The sequence below is a fragment of the Petaurus breviceps genome, unplaced genomic scaffold (genome assembly GCF_028583685.1).
Source record: "Petaurus breviceps papuanus isolate PSGF00001 unplaced genomic scaffold, PetGlider_PUasm1.0 90865, whole genome shotgun sequence".
NCBI lineage: Eukaryota > Metazoa > Chordata > Mammalia > Diprotodontia > Petauridae > Petaurus > Petaurus breviceps.
In genome coordinates this window covers 14,845,690-14,860,600 of record NW_027187367.1, presented here as the reverse complement: position 1 = coordinate 14,860,600, position 14,911 = coordinate 14,845,690, and the positions used below count along the sequence as shown (strand labels likewise).

General features: G+C 37.0%; 1 protein-coding gene across 1 annotated transcript in view; it reads right to left on the bottom strand.

Moving 5' to 3' along the window:
* Nucleotides 1-14,911, bottom strand: part of DNAH8 (dynein axonemal heavy chain 8) — a 406,776-nt gene that overhangs the window by 373,333 nt on the left and 18,532 nt on the right. The window contains exons 4-6 of the mRNA XM_069073664.1: nucleotides 11,112-11,196; nucleotides 3,907-4,055; nucleotides 602-791 (exon numbers count right to left, since the gene is read on the bottom strand). Of these exons, the coding sequence (XP_068929765.1) occupies nucleotides 602-791; nucleotides 3,907-4,055; nucleotides 11,112-11,196 (424 nt within the window). The remainder of the gene's footprint in view (nucleotides 1-601; nucleotides 792-3,906; nucleotides 4,056-11,111; nucleotides 11,197-14,911) is intronic.

The following is a 14,911-nucleotide window of genomic DNA, read 5'->3' as shown; positions in this document are numbered from 1 at the left end:
AAGGCTGATCATATTTTTTGTAGGACAAAACATTTTTCCTTTAATTCTCTTTTGAATGAAGTTCTTAATAGTCGTGAGCTCTAACTTTTTTCAGCATGAAGATCCCTTTTTAATTAATATATAAAAGACCCATTTTAGTATACAAACTTTCAAGCTCCCTCCTTAATAAAATTTGCACTATTAATAAATGTAGATTGAGAAAACAGAGGACAAAAACCTATGAAATCAGTAATTCTTTTAAATAAATTTATATTTTATTAATTATGTTATCTATATACTTTGAAAAAGAATAACTCCGAAGGTCTTACTTATTCAAACTATAGAAGGAATGTCTGATTATTTACTGAGTTACTTAATCAGATGACTTTTGCAGCACATTGGGCAGAAAAAAAATTTATGCTGCATATTTATTATAGCTACACAATGCTTTGTAAGCATGTGTTTTGGAGGATTTCCCTAATCTCCCAGAGGTCACTAGTACATAGATTGAAACCACTTGTCTATAATAAGTACATTTAATAAGTACACTTGTAATCTACTTAATCTATACTTATTAATAAGCACACTTGTAATCTACTTATTCCTATAGTTTTATTCTTACCATCTAAAAAAGCAAGGAATCTGTAAATGGTTTCTATGAAGATAACTTTTTCAGACTCTCCTTGTTTAGACTTGTTTAAAGCACCCCAATTACTTGTTGCCTGAATAGCTGGTAGAAAAATCTGTGACAGCATATTCTTAATTCCCATTAAGAGTCCTTCAGATGCGTCCATAAAGCTAAACAGAGTTTCCTGTAAACATAGGAGTGAAATATTTATGACAAATCATATTTCAGAGGACTATAGAAAAATTATAATCAAATTGACATTACAATTGTCATAAACAATTTAACTTTATAAGAAATCTGAATAGTAGCAAAAAGAAATGGCCTTATAAAACAACATAATGGATTCTGGCTCAAGGTCAACTACTCACTTTCCTGCTATATCAATGCCAAAGTTTTCTCCTATGTTTTAGTTTACTAATTTACAAATTTAGAATTTTAGTCCATTCTACCTTTTTATGTAATAAAGATAGTAAGAACTAAAAAGATAATTATGGTGACTGAAAATGATGATAAAGTACAAGGAGATCCTTATATAAACTATTATATAACCATATATGAGAGGTATATATAAGCATGGCTTAGAAGATAAATGGCTGACCAAGTCAGAAAGACCTGGGTTCCAGTCCTTCTTCTGATACATACTGTGTTCATTTAACCTATCGGTGTCCCAAACAAATCCCCAGGATTACAGTAAGTCAAAGAAGAGTTGCACCAATGAAAAGAGACCTCAACAGGAATAAACTTACAAAAATTAGCTTGAGTGGTTGTTGGGGGAAGTTGGGGTTGGGGGAAGAAGAGCAGCATAGACATGTGATTTCAATAGTCTGGGGAGCTGCCAGTGCAGAAATTTCCTCCTAGTATAACTAAACCTGTAAATCGTGATTTTACAAAGTTGCCTGAGATACTAAGATTTAATGACTTGCCCAAGGTCAGACAGCCAATACGTATTCAAGCTTCTTAACCATGCTTCTACTAATACATACACTTTCAATTCATATTTCTTCATTATTTGTGTTCAGCACTTTCTCTTGGATTCTCTAGGCTTCCACAAAGATGTTTAAACTCTTTTTTCCCCCAATCTGCTGCCTAACAGTATTCCACTGTTAACTTTAAATCTACTAACATAGATTATCATCATCACCTTCCAGTATTATTTAATAAGCACCTGCCTCTATGTGATATTATGCTAGACACCAACCAGATCCAGCTAAAATAATGTCACTGCCCTCAAGAAAAACATTATCTAAGACAGATAATAATTATCTGAAATATGGGACAGCTAGATGGCGAAGTGAATAGAGCACCCACCAGCCCTGGAGTCAGGAGGACCTGAGTTTAAATTCAGCCTCATTTAATCCCAACTGCCCTCCAAAAAAACAAAAATATTATTATATGAAACATACATAAAGAACCATTAAAAAAAAGAGATGGTCCGTTGATGTCCAATAAATAGAAAATGAAGGCAACATATAGTTTAAAAAAAAACTTACTTTACTTTTAAAAAAAGATGAGTTTCACAAATTCTACTTGTAAAACTAAGAGTAGAGAACATTAATAAAATTTTATTCAGGAAATACCTTTCAGAAAAAGCACAGTATATTGGAAAAAGTCCTGGACTGGGAAGTATGGGAGACTATCCCAGCTCTGCTAATGTGTGACCTTGGGTTGAACTAGATGAGCACTAACTTTTCTTTCAGCTCTAAGAATCTGTTTTGATATAGCTGAAGTTAGGGAAGTAAGTCAATTCTGAATTTTTCTTAATGCTTCCTTATTATTTGACACTATTGTTCAGGTCTTTTAAGAAACTTTCTCCTTTCTTACCTTTCCAAACAACCCCTCTATATTTCGACTTCTCACTCCTGAATGCAACTGTTCCTCCAAGGTTCAGTCTTAGAACCTTACTCTTTTCTAAACTGTCTCCCTTAAAGACCTCATCACCTGATAAGCTTTCAATATCAGACAACTACAAAGTCTACATCTCAAAGCTTTACCTCTCAGGTTACATGATGAAACTCTTGCCCTATATCTCCAAATAACTGGTGGGCATTTCCACTAAAATAACTTATCTGTCCTCTCACATTCAATAGGTCAAAAGCCAAAAATCATTATCTTTCCCTTGAGTTTCCAATGACTAAAATGTATATGTCAAGTAGAAGTAAAGAAATAGTAAATCAGCAACTTATTTTTGCTTTGGGGGAAGTAGTAAGTTCTCAATACTTTACCGTACTCCCATGTCTTTAATTTCACATTTAAAATACAACTGTCTTCTTTCTATTTCCCCAGCATTAGGAGAATTCCAGTGCTATAAGCCCTCTAATGATTGTAACTGAGGAGAAAAACAACACAGAGGCAGGAGCAGCAGCTAGTTGCTGCTTGTTTCCTGAAACAAAGATCTGTAAGCCCCAAAGTAAGTCACTAAAAGTAAAGGAAATCCAAAGCACAAGGAGCACCACTCCTTTTTTGTTGTTATTCAGTTGTATCTTACCCTTCACAATCCCATTTTGGGGTTCTCTTGGCAAAGATACTGGAGTGATTTGCCATTTCTCTCTCTAGCTCATTTTACAGATAAAGAAACTAAGGCAAACAGGAAGGATTAGTGACTTGTCCAGGGTCACACCCTAATGAGTATCTGACAGGATCTGAACTCATGAAGAAATTATTCTAAGCCCATTGTTCTATCCACTACACCACCTTGCACCCTCTTTCAATCACTGACAAATCATCTTTTTTCATTTATTCCTCTCCCACAAGATAATATCCACAATCTTGTTTTAAAAAAGCATTCTTTTATTTTACCTTATAGAACTACTGAAACAAAAAATACTAGATCAAATTTCTAATTATTTTGTCAAAGGGGCTCTGAGATTAACGAGCTTTGCTAAGGGAAAAAGTGGATAAATTTTGGAATGAAAACACTGGGGGAGAAGGTGAAAGGAGAGGACTTCATTTAGTAAAAATACTTAAAACCTACATGGTACTTCCATAACTAGGATATCACCAATATGAGTCCTCTTCCACTGATGCAGATTCCAAAGGGACAAACTAAAAAGTAAATATGATTTTGGGAAAGTCTTGGCAGAAAACTCAGAATTTACCTTAGGATCATCTGGTTCAACCCCTTCACTTTATAAATGGGAAGCTGAGGAGCAGAGAAGTTAAGTGACTTTGGTGAGGGGACTGAGCTACTTTCAGGCAGAGCTGTAAAGCTTACCAGGGGAGTGCAAAATAAAGTCAAAATGTAACCATGGAAATGCATTTAAATTTTATTTTATAGCTAGAAAACAATTTTTAAAACATACCTCAGATATATTTTTTGCATTTAAAACAATATCATTACTACATCGAACAAAAAATAGACATAATCCTTTGAGTCTCTCAGGTGCAGAATCTACATATAATCTCATTATTCTGGCTCCTTTTGCAACTCCAGTCAATACCCGACCACATTCTGAAAAAGAAACTCAAGAGCTTTTTAAGTGATTAGATGGATCATTTGGATTGTATACAGCTATGTCCATTTTCTTTTTATTTGATCATACATTTCTAATATGCTGAATGAATCTTTCAATAAATCTACACTAGAAAATATAGGTCATGACCAATCTTAAGGGAAATGACTATCTCTTTAGCTAAATTTCCCCACAAAATATGTCTACATCCATTTTCTATATATGTAGCATTTATTTCTTGATTGGAGCACTACACAAAGGCAAATATATGGGCATATGGCCAAACTATTATTGTCTATTCTTCCCTAACTCTAGAGGTTAATTTGGTTCCAATGTGGGGAAAATGAGTACAGATTAGACTGGGTCTGGTGGTGTAGAAAGGAAACCTGTTCCAAGCCACAGGATCCTAGGAGGTATAGCCTGGATAAAAGGCTCATAGAGAAGTCTCTTAAGAAGCTGTTTGAGGAGTAGAAGTTCAGCTGTCAGGCAAGACCTGAGGAGAGTGACCCCAGTCTGAGTAGAAGGTATAGTAAATGAAATGTGATTTTAAATATGTTGCTTATATAGTTTGTTAGAAAAGACAATGAAACCTAAGAAATGCAAGCAGTGTGCTACCCAAGCAAGATATTAATATTTTCCAGGAGGATTGTAGAGATTTGTGAAGATATTGGAATTTTGGAAAAAATGGGGAAAAGCAGCAGGAGGCAGATCCATAGCAAAAGAAGTGAGTTTAGAGTGAGGCTATAAAATAAAAGGAGGGCTAGTTTAGAGAAGTCCCTCTTTGGCATATAGAGTAGTCTGAGTTTCAGAGAAAGAAAAACTCATGGAAATTCTGAATAGAGCCTTGGTAAAATACTAAAATTTTCATCCAAACATAGTTTATTCTCAGAGTTCTTGATACTAAATACTTATGCTTTACATTCAAAATGAGTTTGTATATGCAATATATACTACAGAGGTCACCATGGGGAGCAGGGTATCACAATATCAGTATCAGTGAAAGGCCTAATTGTCAAAAGAAGGTCTTTGAAAAGAGATGCTGACACAAATGTCTAAGACCAGGAGACATTCCCCAATAGATAAGCAGTAAGAGGATATGAACAAACAATTCTGAAAAGAATTTCAAGCCATTAACAAAAGAATTAGGGGGGGGGCAGAGCCAAGAGGGTGGAGTAGAAACAGGACTTCCCCACAACTCTGGCTTCCACCTCCTCCAATACATGTAAAAAATTACTCTAGGGGCAGTTAAGTGGCACAGTGAATAGAGCACTGGCCTTGGAGTCAGGAAGACCTGAGTTCAAATCCAGCCTCAGACACTTAACACAAAATTAGCTGTGTGACCTTGGGCAAGTCCCTTAACCCCAATTGCCCTACCTTCCCCCTCCAAAAAAGCAAAAACAAAAAATTACTCTAGACAAATTTAAGACCACAAAGCGACAGAGGAACAAATCTCCTGCTGAAGGCAGCCCAGCAGGCCACAAGAAGGGGCTATCCCACCGAGCTAGAAGCTGAGAACAGCCACGCATGAGCCATGAGGTTTTGGCCCCAAGGCAGCCCCAACCAGCAGCAGCCAGACCAGACTTCAGGAGAGTGAAGTACCAGCAGCTGTGGCAGTTTCCAGATTTCTCAATCCATAAATACCAAAGACAAAGTAAAAGGTCAGTGTGGAACTCTGTTGGAACAGGAGGGAAGAAGACCACAGTCTGGCCTTTGCCCCTGGGGCAAGAAACAGCAGAGGCACAATGACTGCGTGGCTGCCTCAGGAGCTCCTGGCCTGCAGACTGTAGGAGGACCAAGCAACCATTCAGAGGGTAATCACTCTTGCTTTGGGTGTGTGGTCAGGCACCAGAGCCTGTGGGGAGGTTGTAAAAAGGGCATCCTCTTAATTGCTCCAGCAGCTGCAAAAACTCAAGTGATTTGGAACAAAGCTCTCTCCATTCTGAAAACAGAATTCTACCATGGCAAAGAGTTCAAAAGTCAAGTAATTGACTGGCAACATGAGCAAGCAGAGGAAACACAATGCTACCACAGATTCCTTTTTCAGAGACAAAAAGGATCAAAGCATGGAACAGGAGGAAGACAACAAAGTCAGAACTCCTGCATAAAAAGCTCCCAAGAAAAATATGAACTGCTTACAGGCCATGGAGGAGCTCAAGAAGATTTTGAAAACCAAGTAAAAGAAGTGGAAGAAAAATTGGGAAGAAAAATGAGAATGATGCAAGAAAATCAAGAAAAGTGAGTCAACAGCCTGACTGAAGAAAATAACACCTTAAAAAATAGACTAACTCAAATGGCAAAAGAGGCCCAAAAAGCCAATGTGGAGAAGAATGCCTTAAAAAGCCGAATTTGCCAGATGGAAATGGAATTTCAAAAATTCACTGAAGAGAATAATTCCTTCAAAATTAGACTGGAGCAAATGGAAGCTTTTATGAGAAATCAAGATACTATAAAACAGATCCAAACAAATAAAAGAATAGAAGGCAATGTGAAATATCTCATTGGAAAAATCACTGACCTGGAAAATGGATCCAGGAGAGATAATTTTAAAATTACTGGACTGGGGTGGCTAGGTGGTGCAGTAAATAGAGAGCACTAGCCCTGGAGTCAGGAGGACCTGAGTTTAAATCCGGCCTCAGACACTTAACATAAAAACTAGACAGGTGAATTTGGGCAAGGCACTTAATTCCAATTGCCCTCCAAAAAACAAAAAATTACTGGACTACCTGAAAGCCATGATCAAAAAAAGAGCCTAGACACCATCTTTCAAGAAATTCTCAAGCAAAATTTCATTGATATTCTAGAACCAGAGGGCAAAATAGAAATGGAAAGAATTCACCAATCACCTCTTGAAAAAGATCCAAAAAAGAAAACTCCTAGGAATATTATAGCAAAATTCCAGAGTTCCCAGGTCAAACAGAAAATACTGCAAGCAGTTAGGAAGAAACAATTTGAGTATTGTGGAATCACAATCAGGATAACACAAGATCTAGCAGCTTCTATGTTATAGGATCGAAGGGCTTGGAATATGACATTGCAGAAGTCAAAGGAGCTAAGACTAAAAGCAATAATCACCTACCCAGCAAAACTGAGTATAATGCTTCAGGGAAAAATATTGTCATTCAATGAAACAGAGGATTTTCAAGCATTCTTGATGAAAAAAACAGAGCTGAACAGAAAATTTGACTTTCAAATACAAGAAGCAAGAGAAGCATGAGAAGGCAAACAGGGAAAAGAAATCATAAGGAACTTATTAAAGTTGAACTATTTACATTACTACATGGAAAAACAATAATTGTAACTCATGAGACTTTTCACAGTATGAGGATAGTTGAAGGGAATATATATGTATAGATATGTATACATACATATATATGTATGTATGGGAGGGTGTAGATGTGTATAGATATATATGTGAGGGTGTGCATATGTATGTACATGTATACATAGAGGGCACAGAACAAGTTGAATATGAATGGATGATATCTAAAAAATAAAACTGAGGTGAGAGAGAAATATACTGGGAGACAGAGAAAGGGAGAGATAGAATAGGGTAAGTTATCTCACATAAAAGAGGCAAGAGAAAACTGTTACAATGGAGGGGAAGAGCAGGAAAGTGAAATAGAATGGGACAACTTGATTGTCGTTGAATTTGGCTTAAGGAGGGAATAACATACACACTCAATTGGGTATCTTACCCTACAGGAAAAAAGGCGGGGGGTAGGAGATAAGAGGGGGGATGACAGAAGGAAGGGCAGATTGGGGGAGAGGGTAGTTAGAAGCAAACACTTTTGGAAAGGGATAGGGTCAAAGGAGAAAATAGAATTAATGAGGGGTGGGATAGGATGGAGGGAAATATAGTCTTCCACAATATAACTTCTATGAAAATGATTTGAATAACTACACATGTACAACCTGTATTGAATTGCTTATCTTCCCAGTGGGGGTGGGTAAGAAGGGAAGAAGGAAACAAATCTGGAACTCAAAGTTTTAAAAAACAAATGTTTAAAAATTTGTTTTTTTTTCATGCAACTGGGAAATGATATACAGGTACTGGGATATAGAAACCCATCTTGCCCTACTAGAAAGTTAGGGGAGTGATGGGGGAGGATATGAGAGAACAGATTGGGGGAAGGGGTATTCAGTAGGCTTACTATTTGGGGGGGGTAGGGGAAAGACAGGGAGAAAAAAATTATAACTCAAAATCTTGTGGAAATGAATGTTGAAAACTAAAAATAAATAAATTTTTTTAAAAAGAAAAAGGAAAAAGAAGACCATGACTAGAGGTCATAAGGAGGACAGTAAATAGGTTTATGAAGAGGAAAATTGGACAGTTGTAGTTAGAAAGAAGAATTTCAGAATTCTGAATCACAGAGGTCAAAAAAGTATAAATGAGTACAAGACCAAGGTTGGTTGACTTGAAATGAAGATGAACCTATTGTATTGGTTAACATGGCAAAACAGAAAAATGATAAATGTTGGAGAGGATGTGGGAATGTTGGAACACTAATTCATTGTTGGTGGATCTGTGAGCTGGAGATCACCATTCTGGAGAGCAATTTGGATCTACGCCCAAAGAGCTATAAAACTGCATACCCTTTGACCCAGCAATACCACTTCTAGGGCTATATCCCAAAGAGATCATAAAAATGGGAAAAGGACACACATGTACAAAATTATTTATAACAGCTCTCCTTGTGGTGGCCAAGAACTGGAAATCAAGGAGATGCCCATCAACTGGGGAATTACTAAACAAGATTTGGTATATTAATGTAATGGGATACTATTGTGCTAAAAGAAATGATGAACAGGTGGATTTCAGAGAAACTTGGAAAGACTTATATGAACTGATGCTGAGTGAGGGGAGCAGAACTAAGAGAACACTGTACACAGTAACAGCCACAGTGTGTGAGGACCGATTTTGATAGACTTAGCCCTTCTCAGCAATGCAAGACTTAAAGCAATTCCAAAGAACACATGATGCAAAACGCTAGCCACATCCAGAGGAAGAATTATGGAGTAGGAATGCAGAACAAGATAGACAATTTTCTTTTTTGTTTTATTGTGTTTTTTTGTCTTTCTCATGGTTTTTCCCATTCGTTATAATTCTTTTATGAAACATGACTAATGTGAAAACGTGTTTAACAGAAATGTACATGTAGAGCCCATTTCAGACTAAAACCATCTTGGGGAGATAAGGGGTAGTAAGAGGAGAAAATGTAAAACTTATGGAAGTGATTCCTGAAAATTAAAAATAAATAATTTCATTTTAAAAATACTGATAAATATTTAAAAAATGAAAGTGAAGAGTTGAAGAATTAAGGGAAATGATGAATTGGGAGGATAGGGTATTTAAGGGTAGATTAACATATATACTGAAGTCCTTAAGTATAAGTACATGGGGATTGAGGTAGAGAAGCCTATGAGCCAATTTTGAACTCCTTGAGACAGAATTACCAGAGGCCAGTAGATAATAGTACCTGTATAGACCTTTAAAATTTGTGAAACATTTTACACATATTACTTATTTGAGCTTCATAACAAATTTGTGAGGTGAGTATTAATATTATCCCATTTTAGAGATGAGGAAACTGAAACTTATCAGGTTGTGATTTGCTTATGGTCACACAGCTAGTGAATGTCAGGACTTGAACTCAAGTCTCATTGATTCCACATCTAGTACTGAATCTAATATGCCACCTAGCTGCCTCAAAGGAGAAATTGATGAGTTATGGTGGCAGAGGGGAGAAGAGTAAAGAGTATACCTAGTCCTCCTCCTGACACAATGCAAATGAAGTAACATGAGAGAGGGTATATTCATCCTCAAGAGGATGGCCAGGGATGAAATGTCTTTTGGACAAAGCCAGCTTTCAGTGCATCTAAGAAGATGAAAGGAGTATGAGAATCAGAGGCTTAATACAAAGGAAAATTTATTCAACAAGAAAATGATGTTCCAGAAGGCTACAAATAGAATAGACTTCAGAAGTGTGGAGCTAAAGTAGATGAGGATGAGTAAGTGATGAATGGGCAGCAAAAGAAGAGAGATTTTGTCTATGCAGCCTGCAACTCAAACCTCAATCTCCTTTATTCAGAAAGAGAAGGGAATTTGATGACCATAGGATGGTTAACTTTTTTTTACCTTCCTCAGTAATCAATTGCACCTCCATCCTCCCCATTTCCTTCCAGACCTCTGCTAGGTTGTAATGGATAATTCTGACAATGTTTACTTCCTTTCTCTCCTGATGGATAAAGTTGGTCCTCAGTAGAACCTGTCTCAGTGACAAGAAACCAGCAGTCTGGGGATGCAACGATTATGATGGATAAAATAGTTATAGATTTTTCTCATCCTTCCCAAAAAACAATGGTGATAAAATGAAGTGTTTTAGCAAGATTTATTTCACATCATTATGCAGCATGTATTATAGAAAAGAGAGGCTATTGGTTTGCACAATTTGCAGATAGATATGACATGATAAGGTCTGAATATAGTATATTACCAAATGGTAATTATCAACTTACCATTTGGAAGGAAAAGTTCAAAGGATTCAGGGACTATTTTAGAGTCTATAGAGACTGAGATGGATGTTATGATCATGTTATGATATTAAGGATTATTGATTATTGTAAGAATCACAAACATAGGAATAAGAACTGAAGACTTCAGCTGGAGTTTACAGCCAGAATGGTGATGGGACTGGATATCACAGGAGTCCTGTTCTAAAGAATGCTTGGGTAATATAATTCGTCAAACACTTACTTCAGTAATAATACAGCATTTTGGCTATACTAAACTCTATAATTCAATTATTCCTTTCTAAAACCATAAGAGAAATTACTATAATTTTGAGCACTGCTTTTAAGCAAGCAATAATGATGAAGGTATTGAAAATCAATTCTTTTCACTACAACAATACTTTTTTAAATAAAAGTTTTATAAAAATACTTCAGGAATGTGGAATCTCACTGGAGAAAATTATGATTCTACCTTAGCAATATAGTTTGCCTATGGTTTGAATTATTACTTGTGTAATCATAATAAACTTTAAAAATATACATACCTATTCCTGGTGCCTCTCCTTCCTGATATATAAATTTCAATGTTTTACAACCACCTTTCATAAAAAATGTTACAAAAGGTTCTATCTGTAAAATTGAAGAGCAAATCAGTTGTTAAACTAAATTATGAGAAAATTAAATTCAAGATTAGGCTAACAGACAAAAAGGCATGAATTCTAATTTTAGCTTAAGAGATTTGAAGACTAAATGTAAACAATGCCTTGGTTTTAGATACACTGCTATTAAATATATATATAATATACCAGGTACTTAATCTTTCCGTTTCCTCATTGATAAGAAATAATTCTCTTATATCATGGACTCTTCTGGGAACAAATGTAGTGAATAATGTACATGGATCACTTCTAGTCTTGTGGAAGGTAAATGCACAATATTAAGTGACCAACCAGGATTTCATACTAATGAAGTATGACCTCCTGACAGAGAAGAGATGGATTCAAGATATTTACATTTTTAGATATGGTTAATATAGGAATTTGCTTTGCTTATCTATGCATATTTGTTACAAGGGTTTTTTCTTCTTTTTTTCAATAGGATGACATGCAGAAAGGAAGAGAATATAAATGATTGTTAAATGAAAAAACCTAAAAGATATTAAGCAAAATCCATTATATGTTGCTAATGTTGGAGATAACAATTCTCCCTCTAAACCACACATTAATTTTCTTCATGCTTCGTAACACATGATTTTTTTTATTTTTCAAATGCTTTATTAATTTCTGTTTTACATTATTCATTTCCACCAGATTTTAAGTTACAAATTTCCTCCCTGTTTTTCCCCTACCCATGACCCCCAAAATAGTAGTCCCACAGGATATCCCCTCCTCCAATCTGCTCTCTCCCATATCTTCTCCCATACCCCCTTCGACTTTTCCAGGAGGGCATGGTGGATCTCTATGCCTCAGTGCCTGTATATCTTATTTCCTAATTACATTTAAAATAGTATTAATAATAACAATAATATATATATTTAAACATTTGATTTTAAAACTTTGAATTTGAGATTCATTCCCTTCCTCCCTTGTCACCCACCCTTACTGGGAAGATAAGCAATTCAGTATAGGTTGTACATGTGTAGCTAATGCAAAACATTAACATAGTAGATATATTGTAAAAGACTGACTATATTTCCCTCCCTTCTATCCCACCTCCCACTTACTCTATTCTCTACTTTGATCTATCCCTTTTCAAAAGTGGGTGCTTACAACTTCCCTCCCCCCCAGCCTGCCCTCCCTTCTATCATCCCCCCTCTCATCCCCTTCCCCCCTACTCTCCTGTAGGGTGAGATACCATATTTAGTGCATATTTCATTCCCTCCCCGAGCCAAATTCAATGAGAATAAGGTTGACCCATTCCTTTTTGGCTTCCTATTCTTCCCCTCCATTGTAACCATTTTCCTTTGCCTCTTCTATATGAGATAGTTTACCCCATTCTGTCTCTCCCCAACTCCTCTCATTATATTCCTCTCTCATCTCTTAATTTCACATTTTAAGTATCATCCCTTCCTATTAAATTGGTCCTGTGCCCTCTATCTATGTATAGCTGTAAACATATATACACACATTCACACATGCATTCATACGCCCGTAAAACCTCTGCTACAGACATATATATTCCCTTCAACTATTTTCATACTGAGAAAAGTTTCATTGGTTACAATTATCGTTTTTCCATGTAGGAATGTTAATAATTCAACTTTGATAAGTTCCTTATGATTTCTTTTCCCTGTTTACCTTCTCATGCTTCCCTTGCTTCTTGCATCTGAACGTTAAATTTTCTATTCAACTCTGGTTTTTTCATCATTCAAGAATGTTTGGGGGGGCACAGCCAAGATGGCGGAGTAGAAGCAAGACCTTCGCACAGCTCCGGCCTCCACCCTCCCCAATCCATGTAAAAAGGGGACTCTAAACAAATTTTGGAGCTGCAGAACCCACAAAATGACACAGAGAAGCTAACCTCCCGCTGGGGACAGACAGCCAGCAGGCTGGCAGGAATCGGCCAGCGCAGCACTCTGGGAGCCGAGCCCAGCCCCAAGCCGAGGCTTTAGCCCCAGGGCGGGTCTGACCAGCCACTGGCCAGAGAGACTCCAGATCAGCAGCAGCTGTGGTCGTTTCCAGATTTATCAACACATAGACACAAAGGACAAAGTGAGAGGTCAGTACAGTCTGGACTTTGGGACCAGTAAGTGGGAGTGCATGGCTTTTACCCCCAGGGCAAAAAGCTGCTGAGATACCAACACAGCCAGCCAGTGACACATGGTAGCTTCAGCTCTTGGCCTGCAGACTGTAGGGGGACCAAGCACTAGTCTGAGGGGTAATCGCTCTTGTTTTAACCTGCTTGGATCTGGATTGCAGTCTAGGGTGAAGGTTCTGGGGTGTGTGTCCAGCTTGCCAGAGTGTGTGGAGAACCCAGAGAGGGCACCCATCTAATACCTCCAGTACCTGAGAAAACCCCAGCGTTTGGGACCAAAGCTCCCCTGTCTGGTGGCAGAATCCTACTGTGGCAAAAAGCCCATAAGTCAAGTAACTGAGTGGCAAAAAGAGCAGGCAAAGGAAAAAAAGCAGACAGAAGATTCCAACAATACACTCCTATTTTGGGGACAAAAAGGAGCAAAGCATGGAACAGGAGGAAAACAGTGAAGTCAGAACTCCTGCATCAAAAGCTTCAAAGGAAAATACAAGCTGGTTACAGGCCATAGAGGACCTTAAGAAGGATTTTGAAAACCAAATATGAGAAGTGGAGGAAAAATTGGGAAGAGAAATGAGAACAATGCAAGAAAATTATGAAATGAGAGTCAACAGCCTGACTGAAGAAAATAATACCTTAAAAAACAGACTGACTCAAATGGCAAAGGAGGCTCAAAAAGGCAATGAGGAGAAGAATGCCTTAAAAAGCCGAATTTGCCTGATGGAAAAAGAATCTCAAAAACTCAATGAGGAGAATCATTGCTTCAGAATTAGATTGGAGCAAATGGAAGCTAATGACTTTATGAGAAATCAAGATGCTGTTAAACAGATCCAAACAAATGAAAGAATACAAGACAATGAGAAATAGCTCATGGGAAAAACCACTGACGTGGAAAATAGATCCAGGAGAGATAATTTAAAAATTATTGGACTGCCTGAAAGCCATGACCAAAGTAAGAACCTAGAAATCATCCTGAAGGAAGTTCTCAAAGAAAACTGCCCTAATGTTTTAGTACCAGAGGGCAAAATAGAGGTTGAAAGAATCCACCAATCACCTCCTGAAAAAGATACCGAAAAGAAAACTCCTAGGAATATTATAGCCAGGTTCTGGAATTCCCAGATTAAGGAGAAAATATTACAAGCAGCCAGGAAGAAACAATTTGAATATTGTGAAAACACAATCAGGATAACCCCAGGATCTGGCAGCTCCTACACTGAGGGATCGAAGGGCTTGGAATATGATATTCCGGAGGGCAAAGGAGCTGGGATTAAAACCAAGAGTCACCTACCCAGCAAAACTGAGTATTATGTTTCAGGGGAAAATATGGCCATTCAGTGGAATAGAGAACTTTCAAGCATTCTTGCTGAAAAAACCAGAGTTGAATAGAAAATTTCACATTCAGATACAAGAAGCAAGAGAAGCATGAGAAGGTAAATAGGGAAAAGGAATCATAAGGAACTTATCAAAGTTGAAGTATTAACATTCCTACATGGAAAAACAATAATTGTAACTTATGAAACTTTTCTCAGTAGTTGAAGGGATTAGAAATATATATATATATATATATATATATATATATATATATATATATATA